This window comes from Typha latifolia, chromosome 12, assembly GCF_019914945.1.
Source record: "Typha latifolia isolate L0001 chromosome 12, TyphaL0001v2, whole genome shotgun sequence".
Classification (NCBI taxonomy): domain Eukaryota; kingdom Viridiplantae; phylum Streptophyta; class Magnoliopsida; order Poales; family Typhaceae; genus Typha; species Typha latifolia.
In genome coordinates, this window is record NC_133097.1 from 7,362,905 (window position 1) to 7,385,234 (window position 22,330).

Consider the following 22,330-nt stretch of genomic DNA (forward strand, 5'->3'; position numbering starts at 1 on the left):
GCCGTGGTAAAAATAGTTTTAATTTTAAATGATAAATAAATAATATATTTAACTAAACAAATTAATAAAAAGTGAAACGTAAGCTTTTTGTCTATAATTTTTTTTAAAATATATAAGTGTGGTGAATATTAGACGGCAGTTTAATTGATAGTGGATCCAGCTTTAGGACTACATTTCCAAAGGCTTTGTTGCGTAACCTTGTTATTAATTTACATCATCAATGGCCGCGTCATAAGAGAAGAAAAATAAGAGATTGACTCAGCGCTAGAAGCATGCATGGCCTTCGATCTCTTCCTATATAAACCGACATAACTTAATTTCCCACCCATCTCCTCACAAAGCTTAAAAGTCTTTCCCTCGAAGATTACATCAAAGTCTTAAAAGGGAAAGAGTTGATCTAATGGCTTCCTCTTCCAAGATAGCTTTGTCCCTCGTCCTCTCCCTCTCCCTCTCCCTCTTCTTCTTCTTCCCTTCTGCTCTTGGTATGTATATAATTAATCACACTTTGCATAGTATTAATGGCTAATAGTACATATAATATATAATATATAATATATAGGTGGTGTAATATGTGAGGATCTGCCGCAAAAGCTATGCGCATTCTCCATCTCGTCGACGTCGAAGCGGTGCGTGCTCGAGAGCGTACCGCACGAGCGCGGCACGGCCGAGTACCAGTGTCGCACGTCGGACGTGTTGGTGGCGAAGATGTCGAACTGGATCGAGTCCGACGAGTGCGTGAAGGCGTGCGGTGTGTACCGGAGCACGGTCGGGATCTCGTCCGACGCGCTCCTCGAGCCGCAGTTCATGGCCAAGTTGTGCTCCGACGCGTGCTACAAGAACTGCCCTAATATCGTTGACCTTTACTTCAATCTCGCTGCTGGAGAAGGTGACTAGTTCTCCTTTCTTTTTCTCCTCCCTTTTTTTCGTTTTCTTTCTTCCTTTAAACTTGCAGTGATGAAATGAAAGTTTTAAAGAGAAAGTTGAAGATGGTTTAGTGATACGAAAAAGAAGTAGTTAATAGATTAAAGTGATGTTTTAAGATAAAAAGGCACAGACTACTTTATTTTAATTTGACAAAAAAATAATCCAACAATTACAATTCATTCAAGAATACACATGGCTTAATGACAGAATTTTTTTAAAAAAAAAAGTGCTTCAAGATGGTAATTGTAGAAAGTAAAATGTAACTAACCCATAAATATTGGTATTGCTAATGTAATTCTTTACTTACCCTAAATATTGCTTCTTTTTCATAACAATAGTGGGGCAATAGTGCCAATTATTTTAGATCAGCTATATTAATTACTCGGCCCAATAGGGCGGGCATGCCAATCCAACTAAATTTGTAGGATATTGATCTTTCTCCGTAGTACTATAATTTTATTTATTTAGTTTTTCAGTGTAACATATAAAACTAAGTGTATATATTTATTTATAATTAATATATAATTTTTTATAATAAAATTTATAATTTATATATGCGATGCACATTAAAGTCCATTATTACAAATTAAAAATTAAATTACAAAACCCCTCCATACTACTTCTGCTTATACATTTGCATCAAAATAGATTAATCAAAAGATTTATTTATCAAAAGAAGAAGAAGGAAGAAGAAGAAGAGAATAATCCCGAGATTTGATGTACAGGTGTCTTCCTGCCTGACCTGTGCGAGATCTCACTCGCAAATCCTCACCGTTCAATGGCAGAGGTTGGATCCTATGGTCCTGCGCCTGCATCAGCTCCTTGATGATGCTTCTTGCTCCTGGTTGGCTGTTAGACGTGTAAAAGTTTCGGTTGGCGGTTGATTTCTTTGGGTAGATTATGATTATATATTTGGACAGTCGTGCATACTATTAAACAATAATAAGCACAATAGAGCATATGTGTTCGCAACTTGCTATTTTATTTGGTTGTATTATTCTCCATAAAGTGGATTAATATATATTGAATGTGTTTGGCTTATGGTTGGTTATTCTCCCCATCAAAAAGTGGGACAAATATATTAAATTATCTAAGCTTTTGGGTTTAACTACTACTTTTGAAATTCTTAGAATATATATATATATATATATATATATATATATATATATATATGAAATGTTTGATAAGTTTCATGCAAAATTAAGCGATATTATGAACTCGCTAATAGTAAGAGTGAAAAATATACACACTAACAAAGAATACAACAAGCAATAGACTACTATAAATATTTTATTATTTATCATTTGAGCCATATATTTTGCTTTTAATGCCTCCAAAATATATTGCTTTAACATGTATTTATTATATAGACGAGTTAAACTAATTATAAATATAAAATAATATTAAAATAAAAGATAAAAGGGGAACCATATTTTAAGGTCAAATGATGGGTATTTCAGATTTTTATTTTTAAAAGTAATGAAACATCCTCTATTTTATGAGCTACGGTTAGGTTAAATTTATCTTAAAATATTACAAAGTCATATATATATATATAGGTCTAATGATAAACATTCATGAAAGGGTTAAATAATAAAGGAAAATGTAGGATATTTTTTATAAATAGAATTCTACTAACTGTTATATATGTACAAGAGTGTGGTTTCTTAAGCCAAAGGAATGGCACACCATACAGAGATTGATTGATTGCACAGTTGATTAAAGTGACCAATAGAGATTTAGGTATAGATTGTGTTCGCTATCTAATATATATTTGAGGTAGCATGCAAATAAATAATAATATTCTTAATCATTTTATTATAGCTTAGTTGAAGAAATATTATTTTTTTTCCTTTTTTTTTTTTTATGTAGGCAAGCATCTCTTAATACTCCTCAAACTTGTTCTCTAAGTTTCGATAATATTAATTATTCAGACCAAAAACATTATTTAGCAAAATGGGCCACCTCTGAGGGAGTCTGCTGATGCGATTTAATTAATGTGTAATTAATTAAACTTGTAATCTAATATTTTTATATCATTTTTCTATACATTATTGCTGGAATCAACCTACATTTGTTCTAATTAATTTGGGACCTACATTCTTAGAATTAATTAAAAATTTGGGAAATTTATTAAAAATTCATATACATTTTGTCTTTATTATTATTATTATTATCATTCACACCTTAATGATATACATGCAAAATATTCAACACTTTATTATCCGAATTGCTTACATGGTACTAAAATATCTGGATATAAATGAATCATACAATTTACGATCAGCAAAAAGAGGGATTAATCTTATAATAATCCTTAATCCAATCTTAATTAAAACATCAGCATTGGGGGAAATCCGGTGGAGGAGGTGGAAGAATGGCATCTGTGGTTGGTCCATCTTCCACCTTAAACACTGTAGCCAATCCCAAAGGCAGGTGGGCGTCCAAGTGGCAGTGCATGATCCAAAGCCCTGAATAGGATTAGAAAATTTATAAATTAGACCTTATATTTTAAGTTTATTATATTTATCTGACTTAATAGTAGAAAAAAGGAATATTCCGTTTCTTTTATTTAATAACAACTCCGATTTAGGTTATCTCTAACAATATAGACAGAAAATATTAAATGTAATATCTAAAATATGGGTAAAATAATTCTCAAAGTATCTAAATATGATCACTCAAAACGAGCAAGAAAGAAGGATTTAAGGGATCAATGTGTCAAAAAAACTAATTTATGGGGCATAAGTGTAATTTATGGTACTCGCTGACTGATTATAAACCTAAAAATAAAGGGCGTGATTTGATAATTTCCCTATGAAAAATACGAAATAAGACCCTAGAAAAGGAAGAAATTACCTGGATTATTAGCCACGAATCGGATAACCGCCCACCCACCCGCAGGAACAGCAATAGTATTCCTCTTCTGCGGATCGACGAGGTTATAACTCTCCACAGCCAAAGACTTATCGTAATTCCCAAACCCTTGAGCTATCACGTAGAAGTTAAACCCATGCAGGTGCAGCGGGTGGTTCTCCGCCCCCAGTATCGCCGTGTTCTGCAACACCGCCTCCACCGCCGCGCCGTACCTCACTCTTTTCACTTTGGTCCCCTTCGCCGTCGACAGCAGCGACGATTTCACGGAGCCGCTGGTGAAATCGAAAAAAACCCGGGGTTTATCCGGAAAATCTTGGGTGAAAACCCCGTTGATGTTGTTCCTGTAGTGCGCTTCTAGTAGAGACATCTTGGTGGGGAACTGGAAGGAAATATTGTTCATGCTCGCGGCGATGGCTCCTTGCGTCTTGTTGCATGCAACTTGGCTCGGCTGGCAGGCGGCTAAGCCGAGGCCGAAGGTGACGAACATTGCCGTGTCGACGTGGAGGGGGACGGTCGGCTTACCTGGCACGAGGAGGGACGTGAGGTTGCTGTAGAATTCGTGCGCGGTCGGGGTGGCGTTGAAGGCTGGCATGGCGGGGATCAATGGAGGAGAAGATGGTATACGGTAGCGGTAGTCGACGAGGGCGCGGGTGGTGGTGTTGTCGATTGGCGGGGACGGAGGGGCGACGCTGTCGTAGGGGAGGGCGGCCATGTAGTAGCGGGACAGCGGGGCGTCGGCGGTCATCAGGGCGTCGACCGTCTGGCCCGGGGCGATGACGATGACGTCGGTTTCGTAGGGTTTGGTGTACTCGGCGTCGGCGGCCACGACGGTGAAGCGGTGGCCAGCCACCTTGAAGAAGAGCTGGTTGTTGAGGGCAGCGTTGATGATCCGGAGCATGTAGGTCTTCCCGGACGTCACTTGAAGCTTATACATTTCTGCAGGACCATCACATAATTAACTTTTTACTTTTTTTTTACGTTTACACCCTTGAAAAATCTCTTATTTAAGTATCCATTCCTCTTGGAAAAGTCTCTTGTATACCCCCTCAAAAAGTCAAAATATATGGTCTTTTATTTTTTTTTCACAAATACCCTCCTAATTATTTTCAATAAAGTAGTCTTAACTGAAAGAAATATATGAAAACTAGAATAATAATATTTTTAACAATTAAACTCTAAGTGGGTATCCATGTAAAAGAAACAAGGACACTTACGATTACTAGAGCAATTGTAGAGATCACCAGGCTTTCCATTGATGGTATAAGCATCAGAAATATTTGGTCCACTACCCCTCAAAAAAGCCTCATTTTCCACATCAATAACATTAGCATTCCACCACTCACCTGTACGATTAATTATGTTCTTAATTAAATCTTAATTATTTCCATATAGATAAAATAAATTAAGCATTAGTAATTAATTATACCTAGTAATAAGGCGACTTCTTTGTCTGGCTTTGGGAAGGGGTAAGCTTTCTCCCCATGCCTTGGTCTTATAATGAGAGCACCATACACTGTTGCTCTGAGGAATGAGACATGGGCATGCCACCATAGAGTACCTTCTTGTCCAGTTACATTGAACTTATAAGTGTAGCTATTACCAGGTCGAATTGGGCATTGGGTTATCATATTTGGGCCATCTGCCCATCCTGTTAATTTCTGAAATATTCCATGCCTGCACTCAAGTTTTAAACCGTAATTAATTTAATCATATAGTAGTTAATTAGTAAAGCAAATTATAATTTACCATCATGTTGTTGTCGGTTTGCCCCGATTTCAACTTAAACACTCTCGAATTCGAACTAATTTTAAATTATTTATATAATTATGACTCGAGACTTTTAAAATACCATAACTGTCACTGTATTCTTTAGAATATCAAAATTATGATTGAATTTTTTTAAAACTTTTTTAGAATTATTATTATGGTTAATTTTTAATAAAATATTTTTATAACAAATTATTATTAAAGTTGATAAACACATGTAAATGACTAAAATATCCCCTTTTTTAAATTTAGTGTGTAAAATATTTATCAAGTCTTAGAAAAATAAAATATATTTCATTGTACTATCGTATTGGATATTATATTAGACAAAATTTAAAACATTTTAATTATCTATACAAGGATAAAATAGTTTTTTTTTAAAAAATAGGTTGTGTTTGAATCATAATTAATTAAAAAGTACGGTAATTAGTATAATAATTATGGCCAAACCTCATTCCGTAAATTGTAATTTACCCTGATTAGTATAATAATTATGAAATATTATGTATATAATATATTGTTACCAGTGGATAGTTATGTTGTAAGGTGATTCGTTGATGACATGAATCACTACTGTGTCACCTTCGTGGGCTTCCAATTTTGGACCTGGGAATCGTCCATTTACCGCAGTGATGACTCTCGTTTCGCATAGTCGTCTTATTCTCATGTTTCCAACCTGCAAAATTAATCATAAGACTAACGTCAAGATTATTCCTAATCTAGATACGCTAATTATTATTGTCTTATAAATTATGAATTAATGCACATGCCACTTGTCTTTAATATTGCTTTCGAAGTTGGTGAGATTAGTTAAAGTTTGGCCACCTATCTATCTATCTAATAGAATGGAACAAGGCCAATTAGGTTATAAAATATTATACAACTTTTTCCCTCTTCTTAATTTTTATTTTCATGTACTTAAAAACTTTATATATTTCATAAGAGCTCATTAGAAACAATTAATACAAGGAAAAAAAAAGAGAGAAAAATAGAAGGATCAAATGTAAGGTTTAAATCTTACTCGGAAAGTGCGCTCGACGATACCGGCGTCTGCCCCGAATCCGATGAAGGCAAGAGCAAATGCAAGAATCAACAAGCATCGTGCCATTTTTTGAGAGAGAGATTTGATCAAAGGAGTGGATCGAGGTGTTTCTGGAGAGGAGAGAGCTTAAGACTTACGTCTTATATAGACACGTTAGGGGTGCATAAAAACACCAAATCTTATAACATTTATCAAACTCATGATTGATTGGAGAGGTGGTTTACTATTCTTCATTAAGAAGTTACCACTAAGATCGACATGGGCTTAGCTTGTCTCAATCTATGCCCCATCACATCTAAAGGGAATCAAAATGGCAAGGATGAGGTTGATGGAAGAGTTAGTTTTAGTTCGCCCAACCAAATCTCTCTACCTTACACCGGCCTGCAAAATCCTTCTTAGATGCAATTAATAGCTAAGTATTTGATGGCAAATGTGATAACTTTAACGTGCATACAGTAAGTTGGATTGTTTTATTGGCATATATGTGATGTGGGACAATGCAGTACTGCGTCTTATATTTGTGTGTGAATTTGGTTATAGTTTTGTTGTTTGATTGTAACATATATATATATATATATATATATATAGATAAAATATAATAGTTGGTTTTGAAAAAATTTATACAAAATTTGTTGTTTTAGTGCTAAACAGTGGATGAGTGTGATTAATGAGGTAATTTTAAGATGAAAAGAGTAAATGACTCTCATAATATTTTAATTATTTTATGCTAATATAAATCTTGATTAGAAAAAAAACACCTTTTAACATTCGATAAGATTTTGTACATAATTAGTCGCTACAACTTATCTTATATAAAATTTGATCAAAATGTGCACAAATAAGTATTTGATTGTAGAATATAACTTATAAAAAAAAAATACTCCCTACATTTTCCAACATATGTTAACTGTTTAATTGGAGGGTGGTTTACTAAATATTCTCTATTAAGAAATTTAAGACTTCTGTACCCCTACGTTGAAATATTGTTTGGTAGGTTATATATACTTTTAAGATATGGATAATAATTGAAGGTTGCAAAATGGAAGAGAGTTCTCCAAGAGGACTTCACCTAGGACTTTTGGACTTTAGCTTATCTTCTTGGGCTTGTCTATTTCATCAGTTGGCATTATATTATAGACTACTAATTAATATTCTTCTCCTCTTCCTAACCTTTATGAGGTTGATGGAATTAGTTATTAGTTTGCCCAACCAAACCAATGCTTTAGACCTTCTTAGATGTGACTCTTTCCAAAAAAATAAAATATATATTATACCATTTAAGTTAACTTTAAAAGAGGGCGAAAAAATACATCAGGTATTTAAGATATTCGGTGTATCGCTATATTTAGCTTGCGAACATATTTTTTCTTTAACTAAATTGCTTAAAATGAAAGCTATCCAATATTATATGATATCATACTACAAGAAAAAAAGAATAAGAGTATTTTAGTTATATTTATTAATTTTGACACTTATTTATTAGAAATTTTCTATGAATATTATGTTAAAAAATAACAATTCTAAAAGAGTAAAAATTACTGTCTCCATGTTTCTCTTTGATCTGGAATTTAATCAGTGGTAATCAACTCTTAGCAGTTTCAACCACTAAAGATATCTCAAGGTTGCAAAGAATCGATATGCATGCAAATGAAGAAGACAAATAAGTTCTTATATTATGATATGATTAGCCACAATAGCTTTATGTTAGCATAAATGTATCTTGATATAGAATCCGGATTTAAAAAGCTGGGTAGGTAAGCATAAATTGATTCTAAAAGTTGGACGCATGACGAGTATCTTATTTATTTTTTTAACTAATCAATCTCACAGTCTAATCCCTTTAGATTGCTTCAAGACGTAATTTAGCTTGTTGGCTATCAATTGCATGATCTCAACAAATGCCTAAGGGGATTGTATGTCTACAAAGGGCTAAGTTTTAACTTTTGTTTTGGTGTCAGATTTGTGATGATTATTTTATGCGTGCCAACGTATCGATCAACAGTACAATTAGTATTGTATGCTAATTAAGACCTGTGATTAAGTTGGCTGGCACTAATAATCTAACATGACAGATTGTTACATTAGTATGCATCTGATGATCAGACTGGATTTTGAGCCAGCCTCATATGGATCGATTGGAGTGCGCGTCTTTAGATGTGCTCTTATATATTATTCACAAGCATCTAATGTTTTTGATCATGTCCACTCTAACCATTCATTTATATTTGACTTTGGACGAGATTAAGATCATTAGCCCACACTAAGTTTTCAGTCATCATGATAATCTCTCCTTAATTTGGAAGCTAGTTTCGGTGCAAGGCGAATTGTTAAATATGCATCAATGTATTAATTATGTGTATCTGGTGGTTTCAAATATGCTCGAAATATAAATAAAAAGGATCCATCGAATTTAAGCACGTGCAATCAAGACCATTGAATTTGTGCAATAAATGAGTTAATTCACATCATCAAACGGTGTACAATCTTTATAAGGATTAGCCTTTATTGAATTTCAATCCCTTCAAAAGCCTAATCTATTATCTGAAATGTTATATAGTCTCAGGAATTGAGAAGTTGGCATTCTCATGAACAGTCCAGCAGGTTAGAAATTCATTAAAAGAAAATGTTAATACAATAAAGAAACATTAAAATTTGAAATAGAAGCCTAGAAGAATGCATTCATTTAGAAGTAATCATTACGTCCAAATTGCCCATGCTCCGCCCAACTTTAATTAGGGTATACCTGACCTAAGTCGACATCGAGATAATAATAGGCAGCATGGCTCTTAAAAGTTCGACCTACTATGCATGCCCGTGACGCATATTTATTTCTATTACTTTTTAGTCCCATATCAGATATTTAGTAAATTTAAATGGAAAAAAACTAGTATTTTCATGGAGGCCCGTTACAGCCGGCCTGATAAGATATAATATATTTTTAAAAAATTTAATTCGTTATATCTAATATATTTAAAAAATATATAATTCTTTATATCTAATAGGTTAGAGGACCGTAACATAGTATTCCGTAAACTTGGCTCGGTCAGGCTGCAGTATCTCATGTGACTCATCAGTCATTCTGAAAATATCGAGGGCAAATCCGTAAATGCGGAACGGAATATTGTTTTCCCGGAACGCATGCCCTATGAAAACGAACCCCATCTCTCTCGAAACCCCAAAATTGCCGTTACGCGGTCAGTTTACAGCAACACTGACCGCTCTCACACCGCCATGGACACGGAGTCTTCCGCCGCCGCCGCCGCCGTCGCCGCCACCGCCACTTCCTCCTCCTCCTCCCCTCCTCCTCCGTCATCTCCGCCGCATCCGTTACCGGCGCCGTCTAGTCCGTCTCCTCCTTCTCCCGCCGCGCCGGCTGGAGACGGCGGCGTTACCGCGTCATCAACAGCGGCGGAGGACCGGGTCAAGGGGCCGTGGTCGCCAGAGGAGGACGCGATACTGTCTCGTCTGGTGGGAAAGTTCGGTGCGAGGAATTGGAGCTTGATAGCGCGCGGAATCCCCGGGCGGTCCGGGAAGTCGTGCCGCCTCCGGTGGTGCAACCAATTGGATCCCTACGTCAAGCGGAAGCCATTCACTGGTATTGCTTTCCAGTGCTCTTTCTCTTTGGTTGAATGAATGCTGATCGACTTAGATTTTCGTGTGCATGTGAATATGATCGCTGTAGGGTTTTTGTCAATTTTAGATTTGGATGCTTATAGTGATTTGGGATGATAGGAGGAAGTAATTTTTAGTTCTTTTAACCTTCTTCTAGGTTTAGATGTGTGAATGTCGTGGTAAATGGTGATGTATGAGTAGTTTGCTGTTGGAGGATGATTTTAGAATGTAGCTAGAATTGCTAGTAGGATGGGAATTTTTGTGGTGATAAGAAAGTTCATTTGTTGGAAATTTAGGGTTTCTGTAATGAATTTCACAATACTGTATTCATTAGCCAAAGTAGATTTTGGGTTGACACTCAGACAGGACTATATAGATTTTACTGAATAACTATACACCTTATCATAAATCACATATGCAAGCACACCTGTGGCCTTGAACAAAAGTGTGTCATTGTTATATTATACTCCATTGGTGATTTAATGGAAATGTATGTTATAGTTTGTACTCTATCTCCTGCTAGTAAATTGTTTTTGCAAAGCCTTTAGACACTCAATATAACAAAATTATGTGGTAGGTAAAATACTCTTACAGTGGAAAATATGCTTATTCAGCATGCTTAACATAGAATGATAGGAGAGTGGAAATTGTAAGGATCGTGATTGTGGGAACCCTCAAATTTGGATTTCAATATCCATTTTGCTCTATTATAAAAAATGTAACCCATAAAGCCAGGGTTCCTAAGGATGAAAATCCGTAACAATCTTGGGTTATTGGATATGAAACTATAATTATATCGTATCATGAAAAGTTTCTTGTGGAGATTCTTCGCAAATAATTATGGACTCAACTATACTATCTGTTCTACAATTGCAAAACAGGAAAAGAATAAGACATTGCTAATGTGGAACATAATGAGATTTGACACTTTTATCAAGAAAAATATTAAGTTTCACTTCCATGTGTATATATAGAATTTCCATACATTGTCTGCATGCCTTCTAGAGAAATTTTGAAGGGATGAAATGGAGAAAATAGAAAGGGTGGAAAGGTCCAAACACTTCTTTTTTATATGTGTACTAGTGATTAAAGAAATTCACGAATTTTCCTGCTACTGTTGGATAGTTCGAGAGTACATAATGACAGAGGCAGAATTCTCAATGCAAGTGATAATGAGTTGAATCTGTTTTTTTTCTAATCCAAACTTGTTTATTATAATTTGACATCATTGGCTACTTGGCTTATACATTGGAAGCTTGCTTCCAACAGGTCCAAACTTTAAAAGTTGTTTCTGAAGCATTTAAGTCATGATAACTAGGCATGCCTTCAGAAATATGGTCAGATGGACCAGGTTTCATAGAGATGTTCTCTTTTCTCCCAATTCTATTTTCCATAATTTGAGTTATTTGAAAGCAATAAATCCTTGTTAAGATTTACTGGTCATTGAGAGAAGCCAAGAATATACTCGATAGTTGAATCATTGTTTAGTAAATCATTAACTTTCTCACATCCTACTGTGAATTCCGTTTTTGGTTTCTTTTCTAAAAGATTTCCACAAATATAGAAAAAGTTGCTTTAGCATGACAAAGTAAAATGCTCATATTCATAAGATCCAACAATGGCATATATACTGTCTCAACAAACTCTTACAATACATGTAGAACAACTAATCAATAAAATCAAAGTTATCAAAATGTTGTAACTAACAATTTGTAAGCAGTGTAAAGTTTTATGGTGCACTTTCCCGCAGCATGTGCGGACCATGGAAACTGACGCCTTGCTAGTGACGCAGAGTTCACTGCCTCGTAGTTTCAACTTTCAGGATGTTGCAGCATGGCCAGGATTACTCCATATGATGCACCACAGCTCAGGGAAGACATGTGGAATCAGTCTTCAAAATTATAAAACCATTCTTGGGAAATTGAGGACGGTAATTTTCAGGAAATCCACAGTCATGATAAAAATATGGGACATTAGATATCTGATAAGAAAGTAAAGTTTAACAGGTGAATTAAGATGCATTTCTTCAAGACTTGCCAAATCTGGCCAGATCTCATTGGTCATGAAGTTGAAGTTTAAATGGTCACTAGAGTCATGTGAAGGCACACATGACCTTGAAGTTTAAATGGTCGTGCCTCCTTGAATGCCAAGACAAGCAAGATAGGCACCAACCACTACCTGTAGTGGCATGCTCCCCTTTCTCTCTATCGTTCGTATAATTGGAAACAAGCAATGCAGGCTTGAGATTCGTACTTCCATGGATCTCTACATATAGGTTGCCACCTAATAAAATTTTCCCAAGATATTATTGTCTTATTGGTGAAAGCTAAAAACTCATCCCATTATGTCCTTAAGTTGCCAAAATAACCTTATCAGTTTTATGAATTAATACATGATGTCAAAAGTAAAATATTTCCTACCATTCACTGTAGGTATGGAATATAAATGTTGTACATTTTGATCTAATTAAGTACTTGTTCCAATTTTTTTCTTATGGTATTCAGAGCTCTTAATGATGCACCTTCTTTTATTACATTATCTTTCTATAATCACATCTGCTTAAGAGTTTATTGAATGATTATAGAGAGTTTATTCTTTCAAAGTTCTTTAGTGATTTATTAGTTTCTTTTGGAAAAAGTACTTTGGTTTTGTATTTTGGAGAACTTCCATTCTGGATCTGGTCTAGTGCTATCGCTTGTATCAGTAAGTTGTACATCTGTTATGTTGCTTCAGTTTGGATCAATTTTGTCGTAGTGGAATACTCATTCTTGGATGTTTATTACAAATAATGTATAAAAGAGATTTTGTCGAATATTTTTGCAGAAGAAGAGGACCGCATCATAATTGCTGCGCATGCTATCCACGGTAATAAGTGGGCATCAATTGCAAGGCTTTTAGAAGGAAGAACTGACAATGCAATTAAGAATCACTGGAATTCAACTCTGAGGCGCAGATGCTTTATGGCTGATCAGTATAAAACATCTTGTGATGCTGTAGAAAATGTTAGCCCAGAGAAAGCCAAGACGTCCTCAGAAGAAAATCAGTCTTTTGGAGATGTCAATTCCATTAAAACCTCTGAAGGAAGAGAGTTCTATCAGGAGAACATGTCTGAAAATGCTGGAGAAGTGGTATATATCAGGGAGGACCCGTCGAAGCCTGAAGTTAGAGATCCACCTTATCTTTTCCGGCCAGTTGCAAGAGTAAGTGCCTTCAGACCATTTAATCATGTACCTGGGCAATCATCTAGTCCTGAATTATCAGGACTTATCCAAACTAGTGGTCCGTTGTTCCAAGCCTTCAAGTCTGGCGGTGGGGTCTGCAAATTACTTGACAGCATAAGCATTGAACTTCAGGTGCCATCCCAATGTGGGCATGGTTGCTGCAGCAATCAAAATGAAGCTCATACCAAAACTTCATTGTTAGGGCCCGAGTTTGTTGAGTTTGTTGAGACTCCACCCATCTTAAATCATGAATTGGCTTCAGTAGTATCAGATATTAGCAGTATTGCTTGGCTTAAAAGTGGCATGCAGAGCACTAGCGCCAGTAACTTATTACAGCCTACATGGCCAGCTGGCCAGGGACACATGAATCAACAGATTGGGTAGGCCTGCAAGGATTTACTTTTCATATGGAGAAGGGCAGAGGCCAGCTTGAACATGATGTTGAAAATATTTTTCTTCCACAGATGGCAAGACAGCCTCTACCAGTAGCAGCTGAAAGTGAACGCTGATGATTTTCTAGACTGAATATTATGTCTCATCTCACTAAGCGACTTGAATAGGTCCTCTGTGGTTCCTGTTGATTAATGATATTGTGATGGTGGTTTAGCTAATACATGAACTATGCTAGAGGATTAGTATAAAAGTTGATGTGAAGGAAATAGGTTCTCATTTAAATAGAAAGAGGAAAACATAGAAGTCATTAAATGGAATCATGGCGATCTTTATATGAAATTTCTTTGTTTACTTGCTCAACTTATTTGAAATCCATTTTTGTGGCTACAACAAATTTCATTCTTATTTTCTATGTATGTGTGTATTGGGGAGTGGGGGTCCTGTTTGCATCAGTATCATATTTTAACTGCTTGAAAAGGAAGCTTAATCTCTTTGACCCTGTGAGCATGTCAGATGTTCATTTGATTGAATTACAACTATGAGGCACATAATTAGTAGACTAACTACATTAGCGCATTATACTAGAATTTATTTAGTGTTTTTCCAAGGAAATATAGCACAGAATGCTTTGTAAATGTTATTACAATAATTAGAGATATCATTTATCTACATCAACTGCAAGTGTATGTTGCAAGTTCTGTGCTTTGGATGTCTATACTCTTTTTTCCAATGCCTATGATGTCTTTTGGCTTAAAGTAGTTATTGCTCTCTGGATTCACAAGAGTTCTCCAGCTTTGCGGGAAAATTCATCCTTCTAGTATTTTCAGATATTCTTGTAGGTTTATGGCAAAATTTGTAAGACGTTGATGCTTTCTGTTTCTCTGTCTCTCTTATTTTTCTAGTTTATTTATATGGTGATTGATACCTTGATGGTTCCTGCCTTTTTTCTCCCATCTGATTATTCTGGCTATTGGAATTAGTTAGTACACCGTTGGAGAATGATTGGTGATTGATAAGGCTAATAAATTGCTGAGTACGATTGCGTTATTCATGCCTGGTCTTCTTTATAGTTATGTAACTTACATTCGCTACAACTTGTAACAGACACTTCGTTTTTTAGCAGACTAGAGAATTACTAGAGGTCAGAGTTGCTATTTATTCAGGTGCAGGTTGAAGTTTCTGAAAGCTGCATTACAGTCACAGAAAGATCAACCAATGGCATTTGGATCCACTTAAACAATGTCAGACATTTTGGGGGCCATTTCATGTTCTTATCCAATGATATCTGGACGTTTATTTAATCATGATTCTTGTATCATTAGCGGAACTTCTTTTTCAAATGTAAGTTAATTGCTTGGCTTTTTTTTACTCGCTCTCTCTCTCTCTTGTTTTTTGGTCTAGTGCGAGAAAGCTATATTCCATGCCTTCCTGATTCCACTTTTAAGTTGTTCATGTTTGAGTCGACTATTACATAGTTAACGTGTCGTCGACTTATCACAACTGCGCATCAATGCAGTACAAAATGGTTGGATACCAAGTGGTGGGTCATGAGCAACAATTAACAAGCAGGTGTACGGTGCGCGACCTTATAGTCTTGCATGTCTCCATGCGTAGATAGAGACTAAGCATTGCCATGATTCTGCTGCAGTTTTTCTTCTATTATCATGCTCCCTTTCTGTTCCCTGCTGCCCTTGTTTGATCCTTGGACTATTGCTTTTTTATATCCTATCACCATCTTTGCCTGTCCTTTATGCTTGCTATGTTTGTTTGGGCTTAAAATGCTCTCCTTATGTTCTTTAGTTCATTACAATGACTAATAGCTGACACTTGACGTGACGGTAAAATTGTTTGCCCATTTGGCATCTGCTTTACTGCAAAGTTACTTTAAGTTGCTACTTGCTTTGCTTTTCAGTGTCTTCAGGAAAGCTGGAAGACGACGAAAGGTAGTAAATTATTTTCTGCACATAAATAGTTGAATCCATTTTGGATGAAATCTGATTGTATGTTTGATATAAACTTTGCAGAAATTTGGACAGGTTGGCATTAATCTGTTATATTTCGTTTGGTGATTAAATTATATTCCTCGTCCGTTAATTCTCTTTAATTTGGATGCTGCTGCTTCTCTAATCTATTGGGTTCTTATGCTGGCATCCTGGAAACAGCAAAAGGAACCCACAATGGCACGAGATGATTAGATTTGAAGTGAAAGGAAACAGAACTAGTTTGTTATGTTGAGAAATTGCAATATTGATGAGTGCCAGATTAAATAGTATATAGGTTTGTTGATCAACAGAATAATTTTTTTATTGGTTCCAAGGATTCATGTGATTGCGGACATCTTGTTGCCTTTAATGCACAAAAAGAGTACCTGCTCCTCCGCTCTCCTTCATGTGCCCAGGTGTAGTTAGTTTGTCATGGAAGCAAGGTCTTTTTATTGGGTAGGGCCACCGTCCTCCACCACTGTATGGCGTCCAAGGAAAGGTATTGGATACTACTCCACTAGTTAAAACTCATCTAGCTATTGGATGACAATAAAGTTCAGTTAATTATTTTGTTTTCTTTTCATTCATTTAATTTCCCTCTGACATGTGTAAGTTTTAAGATAAGTGTCCTTGTTATGCAGTCCGAGGCAGGCTGGTGGTCCTTTATTTGGCTTATAAGGATCACAGATAACTTTGCTTGGAATATGATTTTGTCTATCTATCTATTTTATCACCACTAATTTAAGTTATTCTGTTAAATATGATTTATTCGATTTTGTCACGTAGAGCTGTCATTATTTTATCATTGTCGAAAATTTATCAAATACCTTTGTTAATGGTTAGTTTTTCTTTCCTTTTTTTTCTTTTCGTGTTCTTTTTAAAAATTTCTTTTTTCATATTGTGGTAGGAGGTTATTAAATTTTGGTAGACAAGTCCATGTCAAAATCTGACTCGTTTCCCGTGTGGGGTCGATCAAATTCTTGATGAATTTGGTCGGTGCAACTTAGTCGAACATGTGGACCCAAGCTTCAGGTCCATGGCATGATACCTCTGTGTCACGACATCCTTTATGATGCCTAACTTGATCATTGTTATTCGCATTCTTATATCCATAAACTCTCTATATAGATGATTTCGAGCGGTCTTTGATTGAATGGAGTGGGTGGCAGTATCCATTGGCGAATCCGATAGTGACAAAGGATACATTATTCCGATAAGTGACAAGTGCATGGGTGGATAGTTGCAGACTATGTTTGGATTATTTTTTCCTTCTTTTTTGACTCTTATATATATATATATATATATATATGATGGGTTACTTCATCAGAACAGGTACCTATCTATCTAGATCATTATCAATAGTTTAGGGTCCTCTTCACGGGTAGATATATCCGATAGGATAATTCATTGGAAAGGCACCTCGCTATCCTCATCTATTATTCTTAGTTTTTTGCAGCGTCCCTGATTTTTCTTTTGTCTGAAATGCTCTCAGTGGGATTAGATTTGTTCAATATGTCTAGTGCTCAAGTCAAGGAAACTATAAAAGTATTAACAAAAAAAGTTCACCTACGTTTTAGTAATAAATGCAATCAGTTCCTATACTTTTGAATTAAAGCGTCCCTAACCGCATTGGACGATCATGATTGCTTGTGCTCTAATTGCCAGGCTCATATATTCTTTATCGAGCGCAATCATGAGTTTAATAAGTGCTAACATGATGGATCCAAGTATCCAACAATCCTAATCGTATGCGCTCAACTTCTATAATTTCTATTTAAACTACTAGATGCATTGTGATCGTTGTGTTAATTCATATCTAATAGTATATGTAAACTGGCTCGAATAAACTAATTATCCTGGTTCTTCCTTTATAATTTAGAACTTCACATCAAGCTACTGGTTCTTCCTTATGGGACTGATATGTGACCAGTGGAATAAACGTTTTGTTGGAAGAATTTACAAATTGTACACTAGTCTTTACTCTTCCCTGTCTCTATTTTCTTCCCCCTCCCCCAACCCCCCAGCAGCAAACATTATACCAGTCCTACCCTTACCTGTCTACTGTCGTGGTGAAAAAATCCAAAGGAAAAAGGAGCCGTAGATTTGGGTTTCCTCGCTTTCTTTTTTCCCTCTGCATCAAAAGCCGCATTCTCCTTCGCTTTCCATGAGTTGGTTTCTCCTGTAGAGTTCCCTGACCGACAAATATACAAATCGGAGGAGAGAGGAGAGAGGAGAGAGGGGAGTTGTTAAAAATCCCTCACTCTGCTCTTTTCTAGTAATCTCTCTCTCTCTCTCTCTCTCTCTCTCTCTCTCTCTCTCTCTCTCTCTCTCTCCCCCACCTCTCTCCCTCTCTCCATTCATGAACGGTTGTGGATCGAGAAACCTATCAAAGATCCCATCTTGGTGCGGTTTTCATGGATTTTTCGATGTTTTGGGACATGCCCATTTCAATTTTTTGATCCGTCTGTGCTTACGTTACATAGAATCTACGGATTGTGTCCTTTTATGATGGTTTTGATGTGTTTCGGGTTTGAGAAGATACAAAGTTGCCATTTTTGGAAGGTTTCCTAATCGAAGTCATATAGAAGGAATTGACTTGGATTTCCAGACGAATGGATCGTCTTGTGGGTGTTTCCTTCTTCACAGGCCTTTCAACGATTACTTGAAATCTATGTTGTGGGTTCTCTTTTCTAGCGCTCCCAGTAGTTGGCTTCTTTCCTAGGAGCTCTTTGATGTCATATAATAAGATTTTCTCTAGTGGAGTTGTTTGCAAATGGTGACAAATGGGGAGAAATCATGTGAGGACATTGAGGCAGGACCTCACCAGTGCACAGAGGTGTCTGATGATAGCGACGATAGCCTCTGCTTCTCCGACGCGGAGGACCGTTCTTGGCATTCGCGGCACGACTCCAATTGTGCTGGTTCGGGTCTCGAAGACCACCTCTCGTCTGCTGCATCCATTCATGAGGTAGGCGGCGGAATCCGGGAGCCTTGCCGGATTTCCTGCGTATCCGACTGCTCGCTTGAGGTTGACCTGGAGAATGGGTTGTCTGAGATTAAATTGAATCCGGACAAGGTTGAGAGGGATTGCAGGATTTGCCATCTTACTTTGGAGACGGCTGCTTCAGAATCGGGCGTTGCGATTGTATTGGGCTGCTCTTGCAAAGATGATTTAGCTGCCGCGCACAAGCAATGTGCAGAGACATGGTTCAAGATTAGAGGAAACAAGTAAGTCAGATTAACTCAGGATAGCATTTCTTGCTATGAGTTTGTTCGTCCTTCATTTTTCTCTAAATAATTTTAGTTCATGTTTGGCCAATTGAATAGTTGCTGGGCCTGTTGAGATTACAAATGTTTATTAATCCTAGTTGTTGTTGGCCATGGCAAAGGCATGAGGTTGTACTTTCAATTCCTTTAGGAAGTAGGATGTGATGTTCGTCGTACATCTGTGTCAACCAGTTTCTTTGATCTAGGTACACATGTTTATGGAATCTAAATGAGAAGCATTATCTTTCTTTAATGCAAAAAGTAAAGATTGCAAAAAGAAAAGGTAAAGAAGACTATATTAGATTAGTAGAGCATTAGAAGACTAAAGTGATAAAGTAGACATTGGGAGTCACTATCTGGAATAACTTCGGCGATAATAATTGTGAGGATTTAGTTGTGGTGCTCCCATTTTTCGTTCTTGTACCACTCCTTTTAGCTTTTGTTCTCAGTTCACCAATGACACTAGAAGTGGAGCTTTGACTTTCTATTGTTTAGAGCCATGAAACCCACCAACATTTTGTCTGTGCCATCGGTGTGGTATATTCTTAAGTGGGTAGAGTGCAGATTGATTGTGCTATGGTTTTCCGCTATCTGCGTATGTTTGTTATATATTTAAGACAGATAAAATGGTTTATACTTTATATCAATGTTTGTTGCTAAGTTATAAGCTGTGTGACCTTGCCTATACCTTAAAGGATGATGGCCAGCAACTTTTTCTAAACGTGGATTCTCTAAACCGAAGTATTGCGTTTAAGTTTGCTTAATGTCTATGTGTTCTTCCTCTGCTGTCGTAATTTCTGTTTGAAGTGCTTTGAGACTTCTTCTACTTTCCTATACTTATAGTATGGATATAGGATTGTTGTCTCCATATTTGTGGAATGGCATTGCCAAGATTGCAGAACAGTTGTTGGTATCTAAGGATGTGCAATTCTCATTATGCTTAACCTGTCTCTGCCTTTTCATTGTTGGAGGATCTGCATTCTTTTGGAAAAAATAGTTAGAGTGATGATTTGGAAGTAAATGAAGAGAGGAATGTATTTCAAGGTGATGTTTGAGACTTGAGTGGATACTATAAATTGGTCATCTTGCTTGCCTGTGGTGAGATGTTAATGTGCTCTATTCATCATCACCTCCACTTGCTTGCTCCATTCAATGTTCACTTGAGATTGTGAAATTTGTTTCTGCATGAAATCCTGACCCACGTTACATCCTCGAATTGGATGTCACAACTTTTGTCAATGACTTAGAACTAGCACGTGAGGGAAAGAATTTTGTGCAACTTATTTTTGCATCATCTTTCAAATTTTTTTCTCAAAAATAGGTATCAAGTTGAGCACAAATAACTGCTCCAGAAAAAGGTGACAGTTTTCTGACCAGCTACCAACTTGATGTGTCCAATGTACAGTTACACTTATATTTCTTTCTCTGAGTTTTTTGCTTGATGTTCCTTCCCATGAACAATCATTTTTCCTTTAATCTGTCATTTTTTTTTTCTCGAAATGTGGAGATTTTGGTATGAAAACATGACTGGTTTGGATCTTCTTTTCTTGCTTGGTTTATCCTTTAATCTAGCTCAGAATTGGTGTGAACTGTGTTTGTTCCTAGGGATGATGGATATGTAAATATATAATTGATACAAGGTTATTATGCTCTCAGGAACTATAAACTGATAATTCTTGCTCCACTCTTGATCAAGTCCAGGATAACCACATTTGATCTTTACTTTTTCTATTCCTTGTTCCTGCAAGAAGTTATGGGGAACATGGGATAAAATTGTTTGCCTTCCTCTCATCCTGTATCCAAGCTATGTTTCTGTTATATATTTGAATTGTGTTTTCAGCAGAACTGGCTTTTATTGGTTAACAAGCTGGGAATTGTAGAACATGAGATCATCAGATCATATATATGTATGACCTTATCTCATCAATTAGGAGTTTGGAACCTCTATTAATGCCTCTATGCAAGGTTAATAACTACTAGACTGTTCTATTAATTTTGCCATTGGTAAAGCATGAAATTTTTTCACAAGAACTTCCAGATAAATGTGTTTCGGGGTATGCCCTTACCTTGCTATTGTTATGCTTCAAAATTGCTCGTATTTAGATGTAATCTTTCTTTCCGTTGTTTCCCTTGTCGAACAAAATTTTGAAAGTTCTAAATGTTCTCTTCTGGTATCTTCTGTAGGATCTGTGAAATTTGTGGCTCAACTGCAAAGAATGTGGTTGGTTCTGGTGAGACTGAGTTTATTGAGCAGTGGAATGAAACAAACAGTAACATTACCGCATCTGCACCACCTTCTGAAACCCGTAGCTTTTGGCAGGGCCATCGATTCCTCAACTTCCTGCTCGCTTGTTTGGTTTTTGCCTTTGTTATCTCTTGGCTCTTCCACTTCAATGTTCCAGGATAAATTTATGAGCATTTTAAAGTATTGCGTGCTATAATAACTGCTGTCCTGGAAGGCTCCAGGTGTGATAAGCTAAGATGGATAAGAAGTATGATTCATGTTGGCAAGATAAGATCTGTCATGATTCTTTCTTCATTGAAGAAAGGTGGTACTAAAGCAAAAACTGGGATGCCTATTGAAAAGAGCTTAGAAGAGTTAAGTTCCTCCTGAGTAGAGATGAGAAAGGAATTATGGAAGAACAAAAGAGTTAGTGCTCACCGTTCCCTATTGTGTTTGCCTTGGAATGTTTGATTGGTTATGTTCTACATTCTGTCAAGTCTTCTTACTATTGCTTTTCCTTTTCCCAATTCCGGAATTGTTGCCTTATGTTTCCTTCTTAGCAATACCATTGCACTTGCTCTTAGCTTCTATATACTACTAAAAGTTAACATATATATATATAATATAGTTGAACTTGTTGGCCTTAAGATATATTTTCTAAGTTGTGATTGTTTTGGTCCTCTTGGCAATTGCTTGTCTGTTGGCTCCTATGCTTTCATTTGTGTGGGGTGAATTTATTCTTGATTAATTATTGTAGAAAGTGCACAGCTCTGGGTTATGGATGGTCCACAGTTTTGTTCAAATCTGTGGGTTTCTTGATATGGCCTAGTATATTTGGACCAATTAGCCTATTAGACTCTTATTATAACTATGAAAAGGAAAGGACAAGGATAAACTATTACCTTGGTGATTTTGTGATTAAAAATCCCATCTTTGAGATAAATTTGTTATCCGACCCTGCCTATACTTTTCATGATACCCTACTGTTACTACTACTTTGACTAACCCTTTAGAGACACAC

General features: G+C 36.3%; 4 protein-coding genes across 4 annotated transcripts; 3 read left to right on the forward strand and 1 right to left on the reverse strand.

Moving 5' to 3' along the window:
- Positions 1 to 327: 327 nt before the first annotated feature.
- On the forward strand, positions 328 to 1,963 carry LOC140799196 (uncharacterized). The gene is made up of 3 exons (XM_073153377.1): positions 328 to 482; positions 560 to 886; positions 1,650 to 1,963. Exons 1-3 carry the CDS (start codon positions 401 to 403, stop codon positions 1,748 to 1,750), a joined length of 510 nt encoding a protein of 169 aa, XP_073009478.1. The 5' UTR covers positions 328 to 400; the 3' UTR covers positions 1,751 to 1,963.
- Positions 1,964 to 3,120: 1,157 nt separating this feature from the next.
- Positions 3,121 to 6,766, reverse strand: LOC140798545 (laccase-25-like). The gene is made up of 6 exons (XM_073152402.1): positions 6,590 to 6,766; positions 6,093 to 6,244; positions 5,228 to 5,475; positions 5,016 to 5,144; positions 3,784 to 4,737; positions 3,121 to 3,395 (listed from the first exon to the last, which is right to left on the reverse strand). Exons 1-6 carry the CDS (start codon positions 6,674 to 6,676, stop codon positions 3,265 to 3,267), a joined length of 1,701 nt encoding a protein of 566 aa, XP_073008503.1. The 5' UTR covers positions 6,677 to 6,766; the 3' UTR covers positions 3,121 to 3,264.
- A 3,027-nt stretch (positions 6,767 to 9,793) lies between these two features.
- LOC140799079 (transcription factor MYB1-like) lies at positions 9,794 to 14,207 on the forward strand. Its single transcript, XM_073153224.1, has 2 exons — positions 9,794 to 10,205; positions 13,046 to 14,207. The coding sequence occupies exons 1-2, from the start codon at positions 9,842 to 9,844 to the stop codon at positions 13,825 to 13,827; spliced, it is 1,146 nt and encodes a 381-aa protein (XP_073009325.1). The 5' UTR covers positions 9,794 to 9,841; the 3' UTR covers positions 13,828 to 14,207.
- A 3,490-nt stretch (positions 14,208 to 17,697) lies between these two features.
- Positions 17,698 to 21,956, forward strand: LOC140799080 (uncharacterized). Its single transcript, XM_073153225.1, has 2 exons — positions 17,698 to 19,046; positions 21,270 to 21,956. Exons 1-2 carry the CDS (start codon positions 18,592 to 18,594, stop codon positions 21,490 to 21,492), a joined length of 678 nt encoding a protein of 225 aa, XP_073009326.1. The 5' UTR covers positions 17,698 to 18,591; the 3' UTR covers positions 21,493 to 21,956.
- Positions 21,957 to 22,330: the final 374 nt, after the last annotated feature.